This window comes from Lolium rigidum, chromosome 7 (genome assembly GCF_022539505.1).
Source record: "Lolium rigidum isolate FL_2022 chromosome 7, APGP_CSIRO_Lrig_0.1, whole genome shotgun sequence".
In the NCBI taxonomy this organism is placed as follows: domain Eukaryota; kingdom Viridiplantae; phylum Streptophyta; class Magnoliopsida; order Poales; family Poaceae; genus Lolium; species Lolium rigidum.
Window position 1 is genome coordinate 263,655,786 of NC_061514.1, and position 24,460 is coordinate 263,680,245.

At 42.9% G+C, this 24,460-nt stretch overlaps 1 protein-coding gene and 1 pseudogene across 1 annotated transcript; one reads left to right on the forward strand and one right to left on the reverse strand.

The window, feature by feature from the left end:
* Positions 1 to 11,956: 11,956 nt before the first annotated feature.
* LOC124676496 (nodulation receptor kinase-like) lies at positions 11,957 to 16,136 on the forward strand. Its single transcript, XM_047212541.1, has 12 exons — positions 11,957 to 12,050; positions 12,355 to 12,508; positions 12,631 to 12,702; positions 12,784 to 12,855; positions 13,068 to 13,136; positions 13,226 to 13,407; positions 13,644 to 13,864; positions 14,132 to 14,258; positions 14,333 to 14,401; positions 14,620 to 14,809; positions 15,142 to 15,274; positions 15,405 to 16,136. Exons 1-12 carry the CDS (start codon positions 11,969 to 11,971, stop codon positions 15,756 to 15,758), a joined length of 1,725 nt encoding a protein of 574 aa, XP_047068497.1. The 5' UTR covers positions 11,957 to 11,968; the 3' UTR covers positions 15,759 to 16,136.
* Positions 16,137 to 16,648: 512 nt separating this feature from the next.
* LOC124670238 lies at positions 16,649 to 23,874 on the reverse strand (annotated as a pseudogene).
* Between the last annotated feature and the right edge of the window lie 586 nt (positions 23,875 to 24,460).

The window sequence follows — 24,460 nt, forward strand, 5'->3', positions numbered from 1 at the left end:
CGAGCAAGGGCTTATCAGTTTTTATTCAACTCTATTTAAGAAGATTTTCTATTAGGCTGAGAACCTATGAGATACTTCTTTAGAATTACTGAACACAATTTTCTCAGCAAGACAAACTTGCAATTTTGATCTAGAACTTCTAAGGTATCCTTCCCAGTACCTCTGAGGTGATATGTTCTCTAGAGGTGATCTGGTCATGCATGTACAAGCGGGTGTAGGTTGGTACCTCCGAGAAGTTGGTATCCCCGTCTGACCATTCTAATTTTGAACTTATTCGGTACTACCAAGTAACTTCATCCAGAATTACCGGGCGTGTTACTTTTTGTTGTAACGGACAAATTTTCTCTTATGCCTATATGTACCCTTCGCATCACGTGGAGAAGTGCCACCCTTAGCACTGGAATGGGATATTATAATGTATTGGGCTAATGTAATGTATTGCGGACAAATATGCTCCCCTCACTCATAAACAATGGTCAAATGGGCCAGGAGAAATGCAAGAAATTACCATTGATGCACCATGAGGAGCATCATATGGGATTTTAGATCAAAACTATACTTATAATTGAGAACAATGAAGAAAATTACTAAGGGTAACTTGTATCTTTTCCTTCCCTCTGTCTTCTTTCCGTATATTGCTACAAGAGGATTTGGGATTTCCTCCGCCATTAATATTCATTCTATTAGAATGATTCGCATGATGCTTTGGCAATGGTACTCTTTTGGACAAGTGAAGGTGCCATAGGCGAAGAGCAAAATCCACCCCATCCCATGGGCACAATTAAACTTGCGTTTAACACTCGATCAGTCAGGTTGATAGTCTTAACATGCTAAGCTCCGTAAGAAAATATATAGGCTTGTGCATTGATGTGAGAAAAACACAATAAGATGTCATTGGCCCAGCAGTATACTATGTTCAGTACAAGTGTACTCTTTAACCATGACAATTAATTTGGGTTAGTGGGAGTAAAAAAATCGGTTTCTTCCATGTTAGGTCAATCTCAACTTGCAGTTGCAAAGGATAAAGGCCACATAGCTTTGGTGCAGTGGTGTCTTAGTATGTCTTAGTACCAGGGTATCATCCTCCATTTCAAAAAATGGTGTCTTAGGGCAATACCCAATGCACTGCTCTAGAGGTGCTGCTTCACACCTTTAGTTAGGTTCGGGTGGTCCAAAGTAGGTTCGGATGAGGAGGCAGCCTCCTCTTCAAGAAGTGGGATCTTAAGCCTTAAAAGCATGATTTTTGGAGAGAGAAAGAGATACATAGTGTCATATTTGTGGGGTCATTTCTCTTTTTTTCTGACTAAAGTTGTAGCTTTCATTGGAGAGATAAAATTCACCATGTTGCTTCTTACAAAAAATTTTACATGGAGCAGCTAGTTGTGTATGCCACCATTGCTCATGCCCTTAGTTGGTGCAATTGCCGAGGAGCTTGTGGTGCCTCAGTGCATATAATCATTGGCTCTCAAGCTGATGGATTGTCGTGTGATGCTTGGGTATGTCTTGGCAGTGCTTCTTTTGTGCTTCAACCTTCTTTCTTTAATTGTGCGTCAACAAAGCAACGGTTTGACATCTTGCCATGAAAGGGAGGTATCCCGGCCACAAGGCATTTTTTGATACTTACTATATTCTCACTTAGGGCTTGTTTACTTCTTGTGTATTTACAAGATCGGAGGGGATTATCCCAAATCCCCAAAATTCTCCAATAGTCCATTTACTTGTCCGGTTTTGGATGAAATAATCTTGATGTGTGCCCTCAAATCCCCATATTTTTGGCTACATTAAAGATTTTCCATTTTAGGTTGTTTGGCACTAGAGTTTTTATAGGAATTAGTGGGAATAATCACCACCAGACCTCATCCCTAGTTATTTGTGAAAGTATATTTGGTAATAGAGTATTGAGCAAGTTTAATCCTCGCTTATCCCTACTGAAAGGACGAGATGTCACCTAGAGGGGGGTGAATAGGAGTTTTAAAAACTCTTACGGATTTGTCTTGTAAGAATGCGGAATTAAACTAATCGTTTATTTTACAAGCGCAAATCATAAATATGCTAGGCTTGACTAAGTGCAACAACAACAACTAGATCTAAGCAAGATAGGCACAAGATATATGTAGCACAAGTGATAGCAAGATATATGTACTTCAAGCACGATGGCTATCACGAGGAAAGTAAGCTCGGGTATAGAAATAACCGAGGCACGCGGAGACGAGGATGTATTCCCGTGTTCCCTTTCTTTGCAAGAAGGTACGTCACGTTTGGAGGGGTGGAGTTCACACGAAGGATTCCCCAACGCCACGAAGGCTCACCCTATTCTCCGAGCCAAACCCACGAAGGATAATGGCCCTTTCCTTATGGTTAGCTTTTCCTCCACTCCGAAGATGGCAAGCTCCAAAACCACTTCACAAGCTCCACGAAGGAGAAGCCAGGGCCTCTTCACAATCTTCCTTTAAGAGATCACTGGAGCACCAACCGCCAAGCCAACTAGGAGGTCTCCCTCCAATAGTAACAAGCTCACGGTCTCTCACTCGAACAAATTGTGGTGGAGAGCTCAACACTATGCAATGATGCAAAGCAAGAACACTAGAGGTGTTCAAATCCTTCACACTCAAATCCCACCAAAGCAACAAATGCTAGACTGATATTAGAGAGGAAGAACAAAGAGGAAATCAACAAATGACTCCAAGATCTAGATCCAAAGGGTTCCCCTAACTTAGAGGAGAAATAGATTGGCAGGGATTGCAGATCTAGATCTTCTCTCTTAGATCCCTCAAGAATGAGCAAGAATCATGGGGGGAATCAAGAGATATGGCAAGTTCTTCAAAGTCAACAATGGAGGAGAGAGAGTGGAAGAACTTTTTTTTTGGCCCAAGGTGGAAGAAGGGCTATTTATAGCCCAAGGGAAAGTATAACCGTTGGGGAGAACAACGGGCAGAAAAACGACCCAGCCGGTTCACCGGAGCAGGAGCCGGTCGGCGCCGGGAGGCCGGTCAGACCGGGCGAGGGGCCGGACCCGGCCGGTCCAAACCGGACCTCAGGCCGGACCCGGCCGGGCGAAGGCCGGAAACCTTGCTTGGATAGTGCCCGGTTGGCACCGGTCCAGGAGCCGGTTTGCGCCGGGCTAGCCGGTGCCACGGCCGGTCCAGCCGGACCCGTGAAGACCTGTTCTTTTCCTTTTAAACATAAAATGCTCCCGAACTCCGATTGACATGAAACCAATTTTGTTGGAAAGATAACGTAAATAGAACCCCAAAAAAAGGTGAAATATGGAGACTCCACACAGGATATTTTTAGAGATTCTAGAGAGGGAGTCTCCCACCGTCAAGAAACGGTGAAGACGTCCAAACTCGAAAACGCAATAGAAGATGCATGCGGATTCCGTTTTCGATGAACTTGGGCTTGTTGTAAAGCTGGAAACAAGCTCAAGAACCTCACACAGAGAAACACCAAGAAGTAATAGGGATATGCAAATATGAAAAGATTAAGCTCCCTAAGACGATGTGATTAAGTTACGCAACCGAAAGCCCCTCTTGATAGTGCGGCTATCTATCATATAACCCGGTCTCCCAACAACCACCTTGAGACCGGCAAAAGGGAAACCTAGCAAGGCCATACCTTTTCCTTGTGCATCCCGCTTGATCTTGATGATAACTCTTCAAGCTCCACTCAAGCCGGAATGCCTCACTTGATCATTGTTGCTTCGTGAAGACTCATAAATGCTCCCCCATACACCATGTGGGAAAGCTCCATTGATGCACATCTTCACATGTCCATTATCACCAATGGACGGCAAGCTTCAAGCATATGATCCTCTTGAGATGCTCAACTTGAACTTTCCCAACTCAACCTTGATGACGATCACCACTTGACGGTATCCTCTCATGGGCTATATGAGATCTCACTTTTGATGTATGCCCATGGAAAGATACCTAACCCGCATAGACAACACAAGGGACCCTATATGATGGGTTAGTTCATAAAGCATAATTGACACGGCTTACCATACCACATGACTTCTCGTGGCACATTCTTCATGCTTCATGTGTTGACCAAACTTGAATCTATTCTTCACTCTTTGTATTGGTCAACCTTGTATCTTCTCATGCTCTATCATACTATCTTGAGGTGTATATAGAATTCTTCATTTGTTTGCATGCTCTAAATCTTAGCCAACCATAGCTCAACTTATGAGACTATCATGACACCGACTTAGAGCCATAACTTGAATTCTTCACTTGGAATCAAGCACTCAAGATCTTGATCGTTCATTGCTTATCACATAAGGTAGAGCATGGCTAATATTGAGTTCCACATAAGAACTCCATCTTCATTTCTTCTTCTTGATCATATCACATATATATCTTCAAATCGATGATCTTGATGCCAATACACAAGGTATATCTTAATCTTCATGACATCCATACTTGAATCCAATATATGGAATACAAGTAGTACCTATGGAATATTCCTTCATATAAAATCAATGAAAACATTAGTCCATAGGGGTTGTCACTAATTACCAAAATCACACTTAAGGGCAATATACCCTTCCACCTACTTTTCTCCAAATCTTAACGTATTTTTCTCAATACCTAATAATCTACGCCTACCTAGTGGATTGGGGATGGGGTTTCGTAGGGAATTGGGTAAAGGTAGGGGCTTCACCTAGTACTATAATCTCTACGAAAACTCTAGTACCAAACAAAGCCTTACTAGTTTATTTTCCGACAAGAGTATTTGAGGGATGAGAGGGGATTGGGTGAGCACCAAATCCCCTCACATCCCCAAGCTTCTTAGAGGTGAAAATAAGAGAAAAGTAATCAAGTAAACAAGGCCCTATTGGGGTGGGGGTCATGCATCTTTTCAAAACCTTGTAGTCGATATTATATGTGTTCGGTCTTCTGCAGGTTTTAATGCAAAGCATGGTGAAACCTTGAGATACAAAGGAGATAACTAGAAACGATGGCCTTGAAGACCATGGGCTATACCTGTTAGTTTGATCTCCACGTACGACCCAACGGTCGTACGACCCTATCTCGCGCCCTGATCGGGGGCGCCCAACCACGTCTGGTTGGTGGGCCCCTGTCGCCAGCGCCACATATAAAAGAGGTGGGGGCTGGGGCACGGACGCGAAGGTTCGTCCGCTGCCGTCCTCCCCACCGACACACAAACCCTAAGCCACCCGATCTGGTGAGGCGTTGTAGCTGCGGGAAGCTCCACCGACATCACCGCCGCCCCTCCATCGCCGCCATGGCGAGCTCCTCGTCGACGAAGACCGACGGTATGAACCCCATTGTTTTCCCCTCTAGTTTCATCCCGGTTAGGCTAGATGCAATTACTCACTAGATGCAACAACTAGAGGTCCTAGAAATCTAACAATGGTATCAGAGCATGTCTAGTTTCGTTGATCTAGTTGAGGTAGTAACCCAAACCGGGATAGATGAACAAAACAGAGAAGTTTTAATTTTTAGGCAAACCCTAACCCTAGATCGGATCATCCCGAGTAGAACATGGATTAGATAAGAGAAAAAAGGGGACAGAGAGAGGGAGGCGGCACCATGCCGGCCTCCACTTACCGGCTTTTGCTCCGGGAAGGGCCCTCCGCAGAGGCGCCGACGCCAGGGCACCGCGGCCAATCCCATCGATGGCGGCGCGCCCACCCGCAAGGGGAACGCGCGCACCGGCGAGAGGGTAGGCTACGGCGCCGCTTTTCCCCGCCTCCCCGAGCGTCCGCACGACGGACCGCTGCGGCGGCCAACGTTGTCTCCATCGCCAGCCTCGCGCCGTCGGGTGCTGGGAGATGGAGGAAGGGGGGAAATGAACGAAGGGGCTAGGGTTCTGGGGCTCTCCGGCCGGTTTTGTGTGGCCGATTTCGGCGCACAGCCGTCGGATCTCATCCGACGGTCCAGAGTCGTCGGGAGCCGCCACGGGCCAAAGGGAGAGAGCAGGAGAGGCCGGGGCCGGTTGCTGGGCCAGGCCCGTCCGGCGACGCGGACATTTTTTCCGCCCTCCTGCGCGTTTTTCAACAGAGACAGAGCCCATCTGGGGTGTTTTGTCTGTCTTTTGTTTCCAGTAATTTTTTCTGTTTAATTTTCTGGAAATAGTTTAGTAATAAGAATAAAAGTGAGATATGGATTATTTTCCAGTGAGTTAAAGTTCGAAAATTAAGTTAAGTTTCCGCTGTGTTAGTTAAATTGAAGTCATATTTTATTGTTTCCTAATTTAATTGGAACCAACGGGAAAATTGAATTAGGAAATGAGAGTTAATTTTGAGTATGATGATTTTATTTAATGACCAACGTTGTTAATAAAATTGTATTCCGCAAGATTCAGAATTATCATTATTGGTTCTATTTCTGCCCAACGGTGATGTAGAATTAATATTGAGAAGTGGCATGTTTTAATTTGACCAACGTTGAATTAACTCATTTTAATGGAAATTTTGTTTCAGGAAATCCTATGAGTTTTATCTCGGCTATTGAGCCCCTCAATGGAGGGAACTATGGCTCGTGGCGAGAGAAGGTTGAGATGGGGCTTGCTTTGCTTGACCTCGACTTGGCACTGATAGAGGCTTGTCCCATAGAACCTAAGGACCCCGTGAGGGGCGACAAAGAAAGTGAAGATGACTTCAACAAAAGGGTTCTTGACCATGGACCAAAAAGAATGAAGTACGATCTTGATCGTGCTAAGTGGGACTCGTCCAACAGAAAATGCTTGATGGTGATCAAGAGCTCCATTTTGGAGGCTATAAGGGGAGCAATCCCACAGTGCGACACCGCCAGTGAGTACCTGAAAAAGGTAGAGAGTCAGTTTATCGGGTCTTCCAAGGCCTATGCTAGCACTCTCATAAGAAAGCTTGTCACTACAAAGTACACTCGGTGGTGGAGTAAGGGATCACATATTGAGGATGAGCCATATGTCTTCCAAGCTCAAGTCTATGGAGATGGAGCTTCCAGAACAGTTCATCATCCATCTGATCTTTGCCTCACTCCCAAAAGAATTTGAGACCTTTGCTGTGAACTACAATGCACAGCCAGAAAAGTGGGCCATTGAGAAGATGATTGCCATGTGTGTGCAAGAAGAAGAGAGGATCAAGGGGCAATCTGGTGATTCTATCAATTACCTAAGCCCAACCAAGAAGAGGAACTTTCAGAGTTCCAAGCCACAAGGGAAACCTCAGTGGAATCCTCCTTCTGCTAAGCCGCATGGAAAAGCTCAAGATCATCAGCCGCATGAAGAGGTGGCCAAGGACACTTGCAAGTGGTGCAAGGAAAAGGGCCACTACCAGAAAGACTGTGTGGCATTCCTGAAACATCTGTGCAAGAAAGGTGAGGATTTAATTACATTTGTAGATGAATCCTTATTTTTAAGTTATGCAAAATCTACTTGGTGGATTGACTCGGGTGCAAGCTGCTCATGTTGCAAATTCATTACGAGGATTCCGTATGAGACAGACCCTGCAAAGAGGAGAAAGATGCATTAAAGTAGCAAACGGCGTCCAAGCTGAAGTCGAAGCCATTGGAGATCTCCCATTAGTATTAGCTAATGGCTTTGTACTTTTATTAGTAGATGTGCTTTATGTACCCTCTTTGCATCGGAACTTAATAAGTGTATCGCGCTTAGATGATGATGGTTTTGCTTGCCATTTTGGTGATGGTCAATGTAAGATCAAGTTTAATAATGAGATTGTTGGTCTTGCCTTCGAGACAAGACAAGCTTTATTTATTGTCACTTTGTGATGAGAATGTGAATGTTTTAAGCGCTGATAATGAGAATGTCTCCACATCCCTGAATGAAAATAATAAGCGGAAGAGAATTGATGAAGTCTCTTCGAAATTATGGCACTGTCGTTTAGGCCATATTTCGAGGGGGAGAATAGAACGCTTAGTAAAAGAATCAATCCTTCCGCCTATGGAATTTTCGAATTTAGAACAATGCATCGATTGCATTAAAGGAAAGTATGTAAAGAACATAAAGAAGGGCGCCAAAAGAAGCACATGAGTTTTAGAAATAATTCATACGGATATATGCGGTCCGTTCCTGTGAAATCTGTGGATGGCTATGATTCCTTCATAACATTCACGGATGATTATTCGCGTTATGGTTATATTTATCCAATTAAAGAGCGTTCAGAAGCATTGGATAAATTCAAGATATTTAAGGCTGAAGTAGAAAATCAGCATAGCATAAAGATTAAAATAGTAAGGTCTGACCGTGGTGGGGAGTACTACGGTCGGCACACCCCATATGGTCAAGTTCCTGGACCTTTTGCAAGGTTCCTACAGGAACATGGCATAGTTGCCCAGTATTCTACACCGGGCGAGCCTCAGCAGAATGGAGTACCTGAAATACGAAACCGTACCCTGATGGATATGGTGAGAAGCATGTTAAGTTACTCCACTTTACCGGTTAGTTTGTGGATGGAGGCGTTAAAAACCGCTATTCACATACTTAATCGAGTTCCTAGTAAGTCGGTGTCTAAAACACCATATGAATTGTGGACTAATCGAGAACCTTCACTCAATTATTTGCGAGTGTGGGGTTGTCCAGCTGAGGCTAAACTCTTTAACCCGAACATTAGGAAATTAGATCCTAAGACAGTAAGTTGCCATTTTATTGGCTATCCAGACAAGTCGAAAGGTTATCGTTTCTATTGTCCAGACAGACTCACTAAGTTTGTAGAAACGAGACACGCTGTGTTTCTGGAGGATGAGATGATCAGGGGGAGCACGGTATCCCGAGAAATCAACCTTGAGGAGAAGCGGGTGTATGCACCCACTCCGATGATCCAGGAACCATTTTATCGATACCTGCTGCTGCACCGACACAGGACGATGTCATTGCGACACCCGTTGTTAGTTCTCCTGTGGCAACAATGAATGAAAATAGAGAGAATGTTACCACACATGAGGAAGAGCTGCAACAGCCCCACATAGATAGTGCGCTAGAGATCGAGAACCTTAGAAGGTCTCAAAGAGCAAGAAAGTTAGCTATTCCTGACGATTTTGAGATCTATGTCAGTGAAGAAGTTCAAATGGAGGGTGATCCCACCACATTTGAAGAAGCCTCAAGAAGTGCTCATTCATCGAAGTGGATTGAGGCCATGGTTGATGAAATGAGATCAATGAGTAGCAACAAAGTTTGGGATTTAGAAGAAATTCCTAAAGGAGCCAAAATAGTAGGTTGTAAATGGGTCTACAAAACAAAGTGTGACTCTAGAAGGAATGTTGAAAGATATAAAGCACGACTTGTTGCGAAGGGTTTCACTCAAAGAGAAGGAATAGACTATAATGAGACCTTTTCTCCGGTCTCATGTAAGGATTCTTTAGAATTATAATGGCTTTAGTGGCACACTATGATTTAGAGTTGCATCAAATGGATGTAAAGACGGCCTTCTTAAATGGAGACTTGGAGGAAAATGTTTACATGGAACAACCCAAGGGTTTTGTCGTGGAAGGAAAAGAACATATGGGATGCCGTCTGAAGAAATCCATTTATGGATTAAAACAAGCCTCCATGCAATGGTACTTGAAGTTCCATGAGACAATTAAAAGTTTTGGGTTTAATGAGAATAGAGAGGACAATTGCGTATATGCAAAGTTTAAGAAAGGGAAATTCATTTTCCTTATCCTATATGTGGATGACATTACTGCTTGCTAGTAGTGATGTTAGTCTACTATTGGAGACGAAGAAGTTCTTGTCCTCGAACTTCGATATGAAAGATCTTGGTGAAGCTTCATTCGTTCTAGGAATTGAAATTCACCGAGATAGACAAAGAGGGGTTTTAGGACTATCGCAAAAGGCATACTTAGAGAAAGTTCTAAAGAAGTATGGTATGCATGCGAGTAATGCCACGCCTGCTCCTATAGTCAAGGGCGATAGATTTGGGGATTTTCAATGTCCCAGGAACCAATATGAGATCGATCAAATGAAAGCGGTTCCATATGCTTCAGTTGTCGGAAGCCTAATGTATGCTCAAGTATGTACGCGCCCGGACTTAGCTTTTGTTACCGGGGTACTTGGCGGATTCCAAAGTAATCCAGGAATAGATCAACTGGAAAATGGTGAAGAAGGCATTGCGTTATGCGCAAGGCACGAAAGGCCTCATGCTAACATATAGAAGAAGCTGATTCCCTTGAAATAGAAGGGTATTCGGATGCGGACTTTGCGGGAGATGTAGATGACGAGAAAATCCACATCGAGGTTATGTATTCACTCTCGCAGGTGGAGCTATATCGTGGAAAAGCTTTAAGCAATCTATCACGGCACCGTCCACGATGGTTGCTGAGTATGTAGCATGTTATGAGGCATCGGGGCAGGCAAACTGGTTAAAGAAATTTATACCCGGGTTGAGAGTGGTAGACAGCATTCAAAGACCACTTAGAATGTCTTGCGACAATGAGCCGAGCAGTATTTTATGCTCACAACAATAAGTCAAGTGATGCTGGCAAGCACATTGACATCAAGTATTATGTTGTGAAAGATAGAATCCAGGATCATACCATAAGTTTAGAGCATATAAGCACAAAGAGAATGCTCGCGGATCCGCTTACGAAAGGCTTACCACCCAGTGTGTTCGGTGAACACGTAGCCGGCATGGGTTTACGGAAAAGCCTATGATACCCGGATATTAAGGGCCTAGAGGAAGAATCTATTTTAAAATGGAAAGGTGTGTAGTAGCTGTTGAATCTGATGGTGCGTAACTGGCCATCATGACGAGACATGCTCTATATGCTAATCTGTGATAAAATGGATACCAAGAAAAGTTTAAGTCTAAGATTAAGATTAAAGTAAGATGAGATCAAGGGGGAGAATGTTAGTTTGATCTCCACGTACGACCCAACGGTCGTACGACCCTATCTCGCGCCCTGATCGGGGGCGCCCAACCACGTCTGGTTGGTGGGCCCCTGTCGCCAGCGCCACATATAAAAGAGGTGGGGGCCGGGGCACGGACGCGAAGGTTCGTCCGCTGCCGTCCTCCCCACCGACACACAAACCCTAAGCCACCCGATCTGGTGAGGCGCTGTAGCGGCGGGAAGCTCCACCGACATCACCGCCGCCCCTCCATTGCCGCCATGGCGAGCTCCTCGTCGACGAAGACTGACGGTATGAACCCCATTGTTTTCCCCTCTAGTTTCATCCCGGTTAGGCTAGATGCAATTACTCACTAGATGCAACAACTAGAGGTCCTAGAAATCTACCATACCATAACGTGTACATGTCTTCGTAGATGGCATAGCTTTCGAGCTTGGCCAGAGCTCCAAACAGGCCGAACTTCGCATATGAAATATACTAGCGCATTAGGTGTACTGTATAGCGTGGCAAGGGGTTTATTAAATATTCAGTTGTCATTTTCTGGTGGTATCGCACTTATACCTGAGTTTGAGTTCTAATTCATCTTCAAATCCACATGTCAGAATTTACTGAAACAAGAAATCTTCAAATGACTTGAAAATGGAATATATAGGTAAGACAAATTTGAGCTGCTCGACAAGTCTTACATGTGCCCGGCTGAAGCGTGTTCTGAGAAAAGCATCTCAACGTCTTTGTTGTCTAACGGACACAAAGACAAAGACGAAGGAGAAAAATAAGATGAAGAATCATAAAAATAGAGTAAAACAGAGAACGGTTTGTTCCTGGTCAATCATGACGCGTAGCGCTGAGGTCGGAGACGGGAACATGTCCTAAGAATATCCGGGAGATGACGAGCTGAAACAGTGCCGCCCGCAGAGTGCAACAACGGAGCAAGCGGGCGGTCGCTGTCGGCGGCGGCGTCAGCCTTCCCGCCTGCCGAGCACCAGCAGACAAGCGGCGAAGCTACAAAACAAAGCGCCACCTAGCCGCCCGCCCAGTGCTGACCCTTTCCACCACCCTCTCCTCTCCCCCTAGGCCGGCCGGCAGCGGCAGCACCCCATCGCTCGCCCCGCCCCGCCCCGCCCGCATGGTCGTTTGACGGGCCCGACGAGATATGGTCTTCGCCTGCTTCGGCGTCCTCCTGATCACCTCCGCCGCCGTTGCCGCCGCCGCGTCCCCGGATGGCCTCACCCAAGGTAGAGCAGAGCAGCTAGCACAGCCCCCACCTGTGAGCTATCGATCAGATAATCACGCAACCGAGCCAGTTAGAACTTCGGAGCAGATTCCTGTTCTTGGGTAGCTCGATCGCCATAGTTGATAGTGTGGCTCTCAAGCTGCTGGTTTGTTCAGGAGATTGTCCGAACTGGTGTTTGGTTCAGTTAGGAAATTACTCTGCATGCGATTCGTGTGACTAGCACGCCTACCTTTTATGTTCACTTTCAAATTCGATGCCTGTGTTCCTGACGCCATGTGGACTTTTCTGCTGACCTTGTTCTGCAGTGGATGTGGCGAAGCAACTGAAGGAGGAACTATTGGGGAGGAACCCAGGGAATGAGATGCTCAAGTCGTGGAATGGAGCAGACCCTTGTTCCCCATCTGCGTGGGAAGGGTTCTCTTGCCAATTAAAAGATGGTAACCGTGTCGTAGTTAAGCTGTAAGTGCCTGTCGAATCGTGACAATGGTTACCCAGATTTTCGTTTGGTTTCTTGCTGCCATTTATGCAGCACAGATTACTCAGTCAGCTAACCTGATATGTACCTGGTGGTGTTTGAACAGAAACTTTTCTTCAAAGGGACTGCAAGGGCCAATTCCCACCGCGATGGGTAGCCTGACGGAACTAACTGAGATGTATGCTTCAGTGCCTGTTTTCCGGAATGTGTTCATGTTATCTTAGACCTACTTATATGTTCTTATTACTTGTGGGTGTAGTGATCTGCAGGACAACAACTTCACGGGGTCTATTCCACGATCGTTCTCTGCGCTCACGCAACTGTTGAAGCTGTAAGCATGCGTTATCTTGTGCCATTTCATCTCATGGTAATTTCAGAAACAAGCAAAAAAATTATGTTAAAATGTTACTGTGGATCAAATCCATGTTCCTTACGATTCAGATATTTCCTAGTTCCATTCGATATGCTTCTCAATTTCTCATGCCATATGCATAGCATTCCTTATAACCAAAAAGTTCTAATCAAACACGGCCATTGATTCAGGTCAGTAATATGCAACCCTTTCTTGATCAATAAGCTACCTGATGGTTTATCTACCGGCATGAATTTCAGGTGAGATTTCTATTCTGATGTTCAACATGATATCGTGATTACTGACAGTAATATAATTCTACTTGAATTGTTTCGTGGTAATTAAAAAGCTACGGAGGTTGTGCTGCCGAAGATTACCATAGTCCACCTGGAGCTGCCAAAGAGAGAACATTTGTTATTAGTAGTGTTGCCGGAGGATCTTTGGCATGTACTTTTGCACTTGGATCGTTCTTTATTTGTTTCAGTAAACGCGAAAAGCGGCCTCAGAAAACAGACTGCGCTTCTACAACAAGTATGCTCTCTCCTACCACATTCATCCAGTAGATAATGTGCACATCTGCACTTTTATTTAGGTCATGCTGAACAATTCTGCAGTTTCCTGTCATCTGAAATCTTTATTTGGTATAGAAAACAGTTCTTTTGCACCATGTGTGACCTATTAGATCAACATGCACACTTACCATCTATGAAATTAGAAAAATATGCAATGGACAAAAGTGATTTTTTTCATGATGATGCTTTTTGCAGATCCTGTTTATGAAGAATGCAGCATTGAAATAACTACAAATCCTGCAGTGCAACAGTTATCCCTCAAATCAATCCACAATGCAACAGGACATTTCAAGACATTGATAGGAGAGGGTGGGTTTGGATCTGTTTATCAAGGTACTTTAGCACATGGTCAACAAGTTGCAGTAAAGGTCCGTTCACCATCATCGACACAGGGAACACGCGAGTTTAACAATGAGGTAATCAGAAACTATGCCAGTACTACCGTATTGATATCGTGTCAGGGGTAGCACACTCTTATTTTTGGATATAAGAAGTATCGATCAGGTTGCATTAGCACTCTCTCAGCAGTGATTCAGGAATGAGGGAATATTACGCTTTTCACTGTCATTATTGGATACAGTTCATAATCTATAATTTCCCAGCATTTACATCGATGCACAATTTCTCCAGTTACTTATTTTTCAGTGTTCTTTCTGATCACTGAATTTATCAAATTGACACAGTTACGGCTACTTTCTGCTGTCTGGCATGAAAATCTGGTCCCACTTATTGGCTATTGCTGTGAAAAGGATCAACAGATTTTGGTTTATCCATTCATGTCCAATGGCTCACTACAGGATCGCCTCTATGGTAGTAATCTGTGTCAAGGTTTTGTTAGTTTTCAACATAAGATCCTTCGCTTCTAATATGCATTTCTATTTCAGGGGAGGCGTCAAAAAGAAAAGTTTTGGATTGGGCCACCAGAATATCTGTTTGCATTGGTGCTGCTAGAGGTCAGCAGTGTAAATGTCTTTTTTTTTCTTCAGAAAACTGACTCCAGTTGATGTTATCGACAATAGGGTTAAAACTTAAAACTAATTGTTCTTTATGCAAGTTAGGGTCTTGGGGACACTAAATTGTGCTTATCTTCATGCTTCATTTTTACAAATATTCGAACACTGCAAATTCTTCTTTCCAGTCGTAACTTCACATAAATTTGTTGATTGTTCAGGATTAGTATATCTTCACAACTTTGCTGGCCGATGTATCATACACAGAGACGTTAAGTCAAGCAACATACTTCTGGATCACAACATGTGTGGCAAGGTTGCCGACTTTGGTTTTTCTAAATATGCACCTCAAGAAGGTGACAGCAATGCATCAATGGAAGTGAGAGGAACGGCTGGATATTTAGACCCTGAGTAAGTTTTTGCAACGATGGTACCAGATGAAAAGTCTGTATATTTGAGAAAGTGGTGATTCAAAATATACTCAGTAGACAGAAAGCTACATCAAAAGCTATATACAGAGGTTTATTAGAAGTCCAAGGGGTTGTAAAAATTTCAGCTATCCTTTTTTACGGTAATTTGTTAAGTTAACCTAGAAGGCTAGAACTTAGCGTTTATCTGTTGTGATTTTGAGTACACTGCATACATGTGGAAATGTAAATTCCCTTGTGTATCGGAACTTTTGTAGTACACTTCATATTTGCTTCGACATTTGGCTGATTTTGTGAATCTTCCCTTTGTTTCAGATACTATTCCACTCAGGTGTTATCAACCAAAAGTGACGTGTTCAGTTTTGGAGTGGTCCTCTTGGAAATTGTAACGGGAAGAGAACCTCTTGATGTTCAAAGGCCTCGAAGTGAATGGAGCGTAGTTGAGTGGGTAAGTTTTCATTGTGTACCATCAGCAGCCTTGCATTTTACTTACAGGTCAAATGAAACCACATTCGTTTCAAGTTCCAAAACTTTGAAGTGTTTGTGCATCCAATCTTACCATGGTCTATGTTCTGTAGGCAAAACCATACATTAGAGATTTCAGGATTGAAGAAATTGTCGACCCTGGTATAAAAGGGCAGTACTGCTCAGAGGCCATGTGGAGGGTCCTTGAGGTTGCATCTGCATGCACTGAGTCCTTCTCGACCTTCCGACCGAGCATGGAAGACATCGTGAGAGAGCTGGAGGATTCCCTGATCATTGAGAACAATGCCTCGGAGTACATGAGGTCCATGGAGAGCACCGGGACGTTCGGCTCCAACCGCTACCTATCCATAGACAGGAAAATGTTTGGGTCAGGCTCAGCCCGGATAGATGCAGCAAAATGTGCGTTGGATTCGGCTCGAATAGACGCGGGTAAAGGACCTTTGTAAACGCTGCCTTGGGTTCCGAGGTAACTCGCCTCCGTATTGGAGATCTTAGAAACGGTGTCCTCATTCATCCCCCATGGTCTTCATGGATGCGATGCTTGCTGAAGACACAACCTGAGTTTACTGTGAAGCCATGAATGGCTGAGGAGGGCATGAAGAGGTTGCACTTACATAGGCCATGCAGACGCAGTGACCACATAGCAGATCCACGGCTGTGGCAGCGACAAAAGCTTTCCTGGAGAGGCAGTTTTGCCTGTAAAATTTCCGTTAATTCAATACTATGTGCTGATGGTGAATGTGCCATGCATGTGTGGCCCAACTATTCTTTGGACTACTGTCGATGTATTATTTGGCAAACTAAAACAAGAAATGTTGAGGTAGCATCAGTTCATTATTTATGACATTCCTGCTTCAGGAAGCAAGAACCATTCAGTTTCCATGGTACATCTGAGTCAAAACTAAAATATGCGGTATATATCTTTTACTCTATTAAATTTATAAGGTATCCAATCATCCAGGTTTCAACCTTTTTCAGTGTTTGATCGAAAACTGGTCCTACAAAACATAGATTTAGCAACACAAAAGCTGTGTCGAAAAATGTAGAAAAGCCATCGACCAACCTGGTCGCCCCTATCCAGTCTTTTGAATCTTGAGGGAGTATATCTGATAAAAAAAAAAGGGATGTTGGATTGCTTTTCTCCTCGACCACGATTTGAGTAGCAGTTTCATTGAATCCAGTAGATATGTTTGCAATATTGGTATATGAACCCCAAAAAAGGCTAGTAAATGTTCAGAGCAAAAAAAAAACACCAAATCAAGACCCATACTATCGCTACCTACTGCTAAAACTAAAAGGGCAAATATGCAGATTTCAAACATCTGGAGCCGAACACTAGCAAAGAGAATTTAACATGTATGGATTGAACATATGTATTTTGTGTTCTTCTTTCTGAATTCAGGGACTGTTGGACAAGATAAAGAGTTCAAAGTTTAGTTAACTATGGTTCCTATATGGGCAGACCATTACAGACTTTTCAAGCATCTCCACATGGTACATGTATTAAAGGTCAAGAGTATAAGTATAACTCATCAGGAAAATCTCCACACATAAAATGAAGTAAAAGCTTCATGAGATGGCTTCTTAACAACAAGGGGACTCGCCATTTTCTTCCTCTTTTAATCTTCACAAGGTATCAGAAAAGGCACGAGGACAAACATCCTTCACATGTTTGTAGTTTAGTCTCATATGTCCTTGATAAGAATCAAGCCCAAACATTTGGTGATTCAAATGCACCGAACTATAGCTGAAATTCATATTATCTGTATAAGTTCCCCGATTTGATTCATAATCCATAACAGAAGTTTGATGAAGTAGTATCTGTGATCTCCGCGGGTTGAAGTATGACCATAATATCAAAGTCATTTCTCTTAACCAGCAGAAAATCCATTCTATAAAGGTTGAATAATTTAACGGAATTGCTGGGCATGGAGATCTTTACTCGTTTTCATGCCATCTACGGTATGCCAAACAAATTCCTGAGTTCCTTTATCAGTAGACTTGTCTGCCACAAACAATGCATGAGTCCCCTTTTCACTGGACTTATCTGAGGGGCTGCTGTGAAGTATTTGGTACTGATGGTTACTCATGCCCCATTCACTGACAGCAATGGCTTGATCAGTAAAATGAGAACTACTTCCCTCGCCATCAGAAGGAAATTGAACTCTAACATCAGGTGATCTTCGTGGTCGTCGGACAGGTCTGCTGCTCCTGCTTGAAGATGGAAAGTTTCCCTCCCCACCTTTCTGTTTTGTCCCCATAAAGCCACATGCCAGAGCTTCCAGAGCACGGGTTGTTGGTGGGCGGCTTCTGGTACTCTGCCTCCTTGAGCTAAAAGAAAGCTGCTCACTCAAGACTGCATTGCTAGGAGCATTGATGTCGGGAAGACAGTACTCCATCTCCTTGGTTTCTGACGGATGTATAGATCTGTCCATGATTGGTGCATTATTGCCAGATGGAGGCAAGATATAACTTGCAGTCGACTCATAATCTGAAGGCATTTGAGGGATATTCAGATCAATAACATGCTTATGTTGGGCCTTTTCCTTGTAAACCACTTCAATATTAGGGGGCACATTGTGAAGCGGTCTGTGATATGTGTGATTATTATTTAAATCGAAGGTTATGTTGGTTGATGAGTTGGGAATTGCACTCCATATGAAAGGGTTGGCCCCTGCACTTGCTTCGTTTGCGTCAGCCAAATGTTGCAATGGGGTGTCAGCTTGCTTCCAGCAGTGTCTTTTATTGACGGCAGTACTTTTGCGACCAGTTCTTTCATTCTTGCAAGAAACTAACCTTCTTCTCTTCGACACAGGTGCTAAGAAAACTTGAGGCTCAGGAGTTACTCTCTGATCGAACTGGAAGTTTATTTCAGTAGAAGAATTAGTAGCATGGATCCTTTGATTAACAACAGGAAGAACTGTGGCAGCTGAAGAGCAGACATTATTCTTTGTGCCAAAAGATAGATCAGTAGAAATGTGACCATTGATTGTGCCTGGAAAGGCAGAAATCTTCAGAAGTACATCAGCATCCATCTCATCCCCTGCTGGGAGATTGCCTGTTCTCTGCTCGTTGACATAGCTGGCATCAGTTTTGCTTTGATCAACATTTATATCTTCATAAGGCTGAGAGCTGTCTTCTGAATCTGAGTGTTCTTCTGAGTTGGCACTCCCAGAATTTCCTGAATTTGGTGAAGAATTGTAGCCATGAACAGCGTCTGTAGGTAGATTTCTTAGTGACCTTACCTTACATGGTGCTTCGCCTTGAACAAAACTAGTATCCACTACAGTAAATTTCATAAGCTCTGGGGAACAACCAGGTTCACTGGGTTGGACATAGCCAGGAGATTTCTTGTCAGGAAGTGTGTTTTTGTCAGGTTCGACATCATGGGTCCATCCATTTTCAAGCTTAACCCCACCTTCATTATTACCACCTTCAACTCCAAACTCAAGTAACCTTGGTTCAGATGCAACTTTTCTCAAGACATCGCTAACAGAATCAAAATAATGATTTCCTTTGACGAGCTTTTTTCTGGAATATTTCTTTACACCGGGAATGAGGAAGACTAAAGCATGTTTGCCGACTAGTGAAGAATCTTTAGGCTGCTCAGAGTGCCACCCTCTCGCAAGCAAGCGAGGCCATACAGCTTCCCAGAATAGATCATTAGATTTTGCCTTGCTTAGTCTGAAATCACCAGTCAGATACTTTATGATATCTCCAGACGAAAGCGATGAGCAAGCCTTGCCAATAGGTATTTCTGCACGGGCCGCAATACCATGATTTCTACTAGGATCTAATGCAAATCCTGTTAAGTCATACTTTCCCTTGCCAATTCCAACTGCTTCTATAAGAACCTGCGCACTAACTGTGGACCTTAAGCATAAAATAAACTGCTCAAAATCAGATGTTCCCTCATTGAATGTCTTGAAGACCTGCAGACGATCATATATAACTGTCACTCTCTTGAAAAAACTAGCAGGAGCATAAACTGGTATCGGTCAACATCAATGGAAAGACACGATATGCGAAAATATAGGAGTACAGAAAATAAGTAAAAAAATGCAATAATAGTAATACAGTGAGATTTTATTATTAAATATAGGCAAACCAGTACACCAAATGCTGGACCTTTCAAAAAAACAGAAAAGACATGATTGTAATGGCGTACAGAATAATATTGTAGCGATGCTAATGAAGAAAACCGCTCCCAGAGTGTAATCAGGATTAGAAAATGTAGGATATAGCTATGGAACTTACTATAAACATCAACTTTCCGCATACCAATGTTCACTAATTCAAGGGATCTAATTCAGTAAGGAAAGAAAGAAAGAAAAAGGAGGAAATTAGAGTTAAGCACACCTCTAGCAAAGGATCTCGAATTTCGCCAGCTACGCCAGCAAGCAAACGTGACAACAGTTCCTGCTGCCTGGAACCAGAAAATATACGCAACCCAAGTATGCATCTCCTGCTTCTTACTTTTCTACATGCCGACCATCGCTTATATGCATCAGACCTATAAAATTCTCCATAGTAGTACGATAGAACTTCTCCCATTGTCTTGCTCTTCATAAATTTCATCACTTGAACAAGATTTTTGCCAAAAATGTAGAGACCAAGAAGAAAAGTTTGTGCCTCTTCATCTGTCCAGGAGTATCTTGGCATTCCAGGCAATGGAATATAATCATTGACTTTCCTCTTTAAACAAGAACAGCTTAAAATTGTACTTCTGTGTGAGCGGTCCATATCTTGTCCAGCAGATTTTGAAAGTTTCCTGTCTTGATCATCATATTCAACTTTACAGCCCAGACAGACAGGACAAATGATGTCCTGAGATAAATTTCTTGCAATGTTTGAACTACTGTGGCTGTTATGTTCATCTTCTGAAGGGCACAAACTGTGTCCTGAAAATTCCCTCCACTCTTCTTTCATGAGGGTGCTTGTATTTTGGCTCCATGTGACTGGAATAGTTAATCCAACTACCACAGGATACTCAAAACCTGACATTTTGCTGTCATCAATTGGTGACGACCTTAATTTCATGTGTTCCTCTTCTGTTGCTAGATTAGGAACTTCCACCTGGTACTCATTCCCTTCACGAGGGTATACTCGTGTATCTTCATTGACCTCCTCTGGACATACGGGCTCTAGAAAATGTGGCTGGTCAGCAAGCATCTCTACCGGATGCCCTTCATTATCCTTGATTTGAATAGGATCCATCTGCACACACACATACACAAAAAAAAACCGGGGGTATAAGATTAGGATCCATGATATGTGAACACATAGCTCCAATAGAATATAAATATATAATTACCAGATACTCTTCTTCGCTCTTGATTTCAATATAATTCATCTGTAAAGAGCATGGACCATATTAGTCCATGGATTTTCAATTCACCATGAAAATCATCTGAACAGCAGAACATAAACCTAGATAAATCTGTGCATGAAGATAAAAGGGAGAATAGTCTTACAGTGAGAGTTAATATAAATTGGCTTTAGCCAGACAAAATTGCAAAGGACAACTTGCTTCGCAGTAGATAAACTGCACAAAAGAAGCGCACAATAACTCACAGTACCTAAAATCAAGTTAATATAAATCTGTTAGTTTGAATTATAGCATGTGCAAAGCATATAAAAATTCAGGAGTTTCATGCCGCATATTGAATTAAGTACTACTTGAACAATTGAGACTTGTTTACGAACTGTAGAAAATATGCCAAAGAAATTTAAAGTAGTTGTTCCAACAAATAATGTTAACAGTTACAATTCAGTACCTAGATACAAGCCTAGTAGGCAAAACTACATTGTTACAAGTATCAATCGATTGCAACTAATTTACTGAGATAAATGTGGCCTAGGTGAGTTGGGACCAGAACCACCCCAAGATCTGAATAAAATTTAGTATAAGCTGATAGCAGCATAGCTAAAAACACGAAAGAGCAAAACATATAGCTAATAAATGGTATACAAAAGCATTCTCGGGTGTGTGCTCACATGGTAAAAACATGGGCACATCACCAAAATTTGATTAAAAAACACAGCAAGCATAGAATTGAGTAAAAAATATGAATAGTTGTGAGCTCTATAATAAAATACACATGCATAGCTACTATTTTAGTCGTTTATCAATTAGCGTTTATGTACAAAAAAATAAATTGTCACATTTTGGCACAATGTTTCCTAGTACGATATTTTGCTCAATGTAAACATATATATTTTTCGTGATTTGTCGAAATGTGAGAGTACAGTTTTCAGGCTAATAGAGGATACATGCAGGAGCCAAAAATCCTTACTCAGAAAGCTACAGTTAAAAGGAATACAGTCAGAGTGATACATTGCATAAACAAGTCTTATTGGATTATATCCCACGGTTATTATGTATAAAGTCTCATCAGATCATCATTTTGCATTTTTCAAAAACAAGTGTCAATGGAAACATGTGGTGTCAATGGAAACATGTGCCAAGAATCAAAAGTGTTCATATTTCACTGATGTCTCCTGGTTCTACAAAATCTTGCAGAATGTTCCTGTAACAGTTGGGGTTCCAATCTAACAAGCCATCCATATATATATAAAAACTAGATTATCATGCAGTAGTGCTCCCCGTGCAGCAAATAAGTTTGCAGCAAGCATGGATTGTACCTTCGTGAGGGTTTTGAAAGGGGATCCCCGGCTAGAGCTCACCGCACGGGCAGCCGGAGAGGGCAGGAGATGAGGCAAACAAAGTAAGGGAAGAGAAAGGGCGAATGAGAGCTCGCGGCACCAGACGCCAGAGAAGGGGTACCAGATCTGGCGAACAGAAGAAAGAAAAGAGAAGATGATATCCGGTAAATGTGCAACTGGGAACACATATGGTAACACCTAACTCGGTTGCGTTTCTACTGGAGTTTTGATTAAAAATGATTTTCTTGGGGACCTCTTGAATTGCAACCAACATTTTGAAGTTTATATTTTTACCATTTTAACTTGCTCCGGTGCTGCCATCTGCTAGTGCCATGCTGAACAATAGCAGCATCAGCTACCGACTGCAGAGCTATAAGACGGTCAATTTAGTCATTTTCCTCGTATTTGGACTGTAACTCTGAGGCCTACATCTGAACAAAACAAAAACAATAACTCACAGTACCTAAAATCTACACATTCTAAATTTGTTAGCTTGTTGTCTCATATCATATGCAAAGCATATAATAATTCAGGACTTTATCGCAGGCACAAAAAGTGACAGAAGTTTCTAGAACTAACCGATTCGAGTACTACTAGAATAATTAATAAATTTAACAGTTATAACCCTGTAGCTAGGTAGAAGGTAAACTACTTCAGTACAAGTATCAATCGATTCAGCAGTTTTTTCTGATTAAAATTTGGCCTAGAAAACAGCGTTTAGGCATGAGTTGGACCATCCAAAGACAGTAACAGCATAGCTAAAACAATCAAATGCAGAGAATAGAAGCCGCACTACAAGGAGCAGCGGTCACAATGATCATTGTGTATACAAGGAAGTAAGTATTACATCAGAGACATCATGTAAACAGTCTTATTAGACCATGATTTTGCATTTTCATAATGCAGTAAAAAGGAAACCTGACCAGAAATGTTTACCACACTGATATGTCACAGTTCTAAAAATCCAGGAGACCGAGCCCATGAAAATTGGGCGCCAACAAGTCGTACATATACATATAGAGAGTACTGGGTTAATATCAAGTGGCACATTCTATTGTTTGCTCTGGCAGTTGTTTGAATCTATCGTTTCTGAATGTCTAACTTACCAACGATTACTTTCTTAACATGTTGTTTTGAATTACACATTTTCCAGGAAAGGGATAAAATCTTCCCCAAAAATGTATAAACATCCAGAGCGAACCCCAAAAACTTACTCTGCAAATCTAGGTGGTTTAATTACATCAAAGCGAACCCCAAAAAAACTATTTTTCGACAATGACTGCATTTTATAGTCACCTCCAGCGAAACACTTGCAGAAATTGCATGGTATGCTTGATCCACTGATCAGGACCCGGAAAAAAAGGGCGAAAAGGTGCACCCGCAATTTGGGTACCAAGTCATGTAGGGTCAACCAAGATCGATTTTGCGGGCTGTGAAACAAAAGGGCATAATCCAACCATGGATGGAGGGATCGGATTAGTATAGCACCACGCAGCTAACAAATCTCCATGTTACAGACTGACGAGGTGATAAACAAAAAAGATTTGGATTTGATTGCACGCAGGCAGCATCGAAAAGATCCATCGAAACATGGATGGATGGATCGGGCTAGCACAGTACTACCACGCAGCTAACAATCCATCAGGCGAAGTTAGGCGCACTTACCAAGAAGAGAAAATAATCTCAGGGCCCGGATGGATCTCCACGCCACGGCACGCCACGCCAACCCAGAGCCCTCCAGCAGAGAGCAAGAGGATGACACGACAGCTACCAGCGGCGAGCTCCTACGCTACGAGGCGGCGAGTGCGCTTCGGTGGAATGGAAGGAGTAGGAGCATGGAGGCGCTGGCGCTGGCGAGGACGACGGTGTGACGGATGCGTTGTTGAGACCAACGGAGGATGCAGGGGTAGAGCCGTACAGTACAGGTGGCCTAGGCCGGGGCGGGCTGGGCTGGGCCGGGCTGGCCGGAGACCCTCCCGTCGGCCGTGTGGTGCGGGTCACAGCTCTAGGCGGATTATCGCCAAGGCTCACCATATCTCACAATGATTTTTCGCTCTGAGTGACGATTATAGGTGGAAAAAGAATTGCCACTTCTGAAAGTACACGCAGAGTTATGCCGTTACTAGATTTTATTTTCAGGAAAGAAATGCGACTTTCTTTTCCACAGATTTGTTGTTGTTTTTTCTTGACGTGAGGCCAAACACCAAAGCGTCTTTGAATAAAAAATAAAAAATAAATGTATAATCTTAGAGCATCTCCACCCTCGATGGGGTGTTGTGCCAGCAACAGCGTTGGACATATGCTTTTAAGAGCGCTAGCATAAGTTGCCGCCGCATTGGGAGGGGCTTCTTATAGTGGCGCCCAGTATGGCAGGTCGAATAGAGTTTTGGCCCAATAAATAAATTCAAAGACACATAGAACATGCAAATAAATTCAAAACGCCATCAAAGTCTGGGCATCACATATTATAACATGGTATGCA

Excerpts from the sequence above, each read along its gene's own strand:
- LOC124676496 (XM_047212541.1), top strand. The coding sequence starts at position 11,969 with ATGGTCTTCGCCTGCTTCGGCGTCCTCCTGATCACCTCCGCCGCCGTT. Across the intron at positions 12,703-12,783 it reads CTGACGGAACTAACTGAGAT|TGATCTGCAGGACAACAACT; the intron begins GTATGCTTCAGT and ends TTGTGGGTGTAG. Across the intron at positions 15,275-15,404 it reads AATGGAGCGTAGTTGAGTGG|GCAAAACCATACATTAGAGA; the intron begins GTAAGTTTTCAT and ends TATGTTCTGTAG.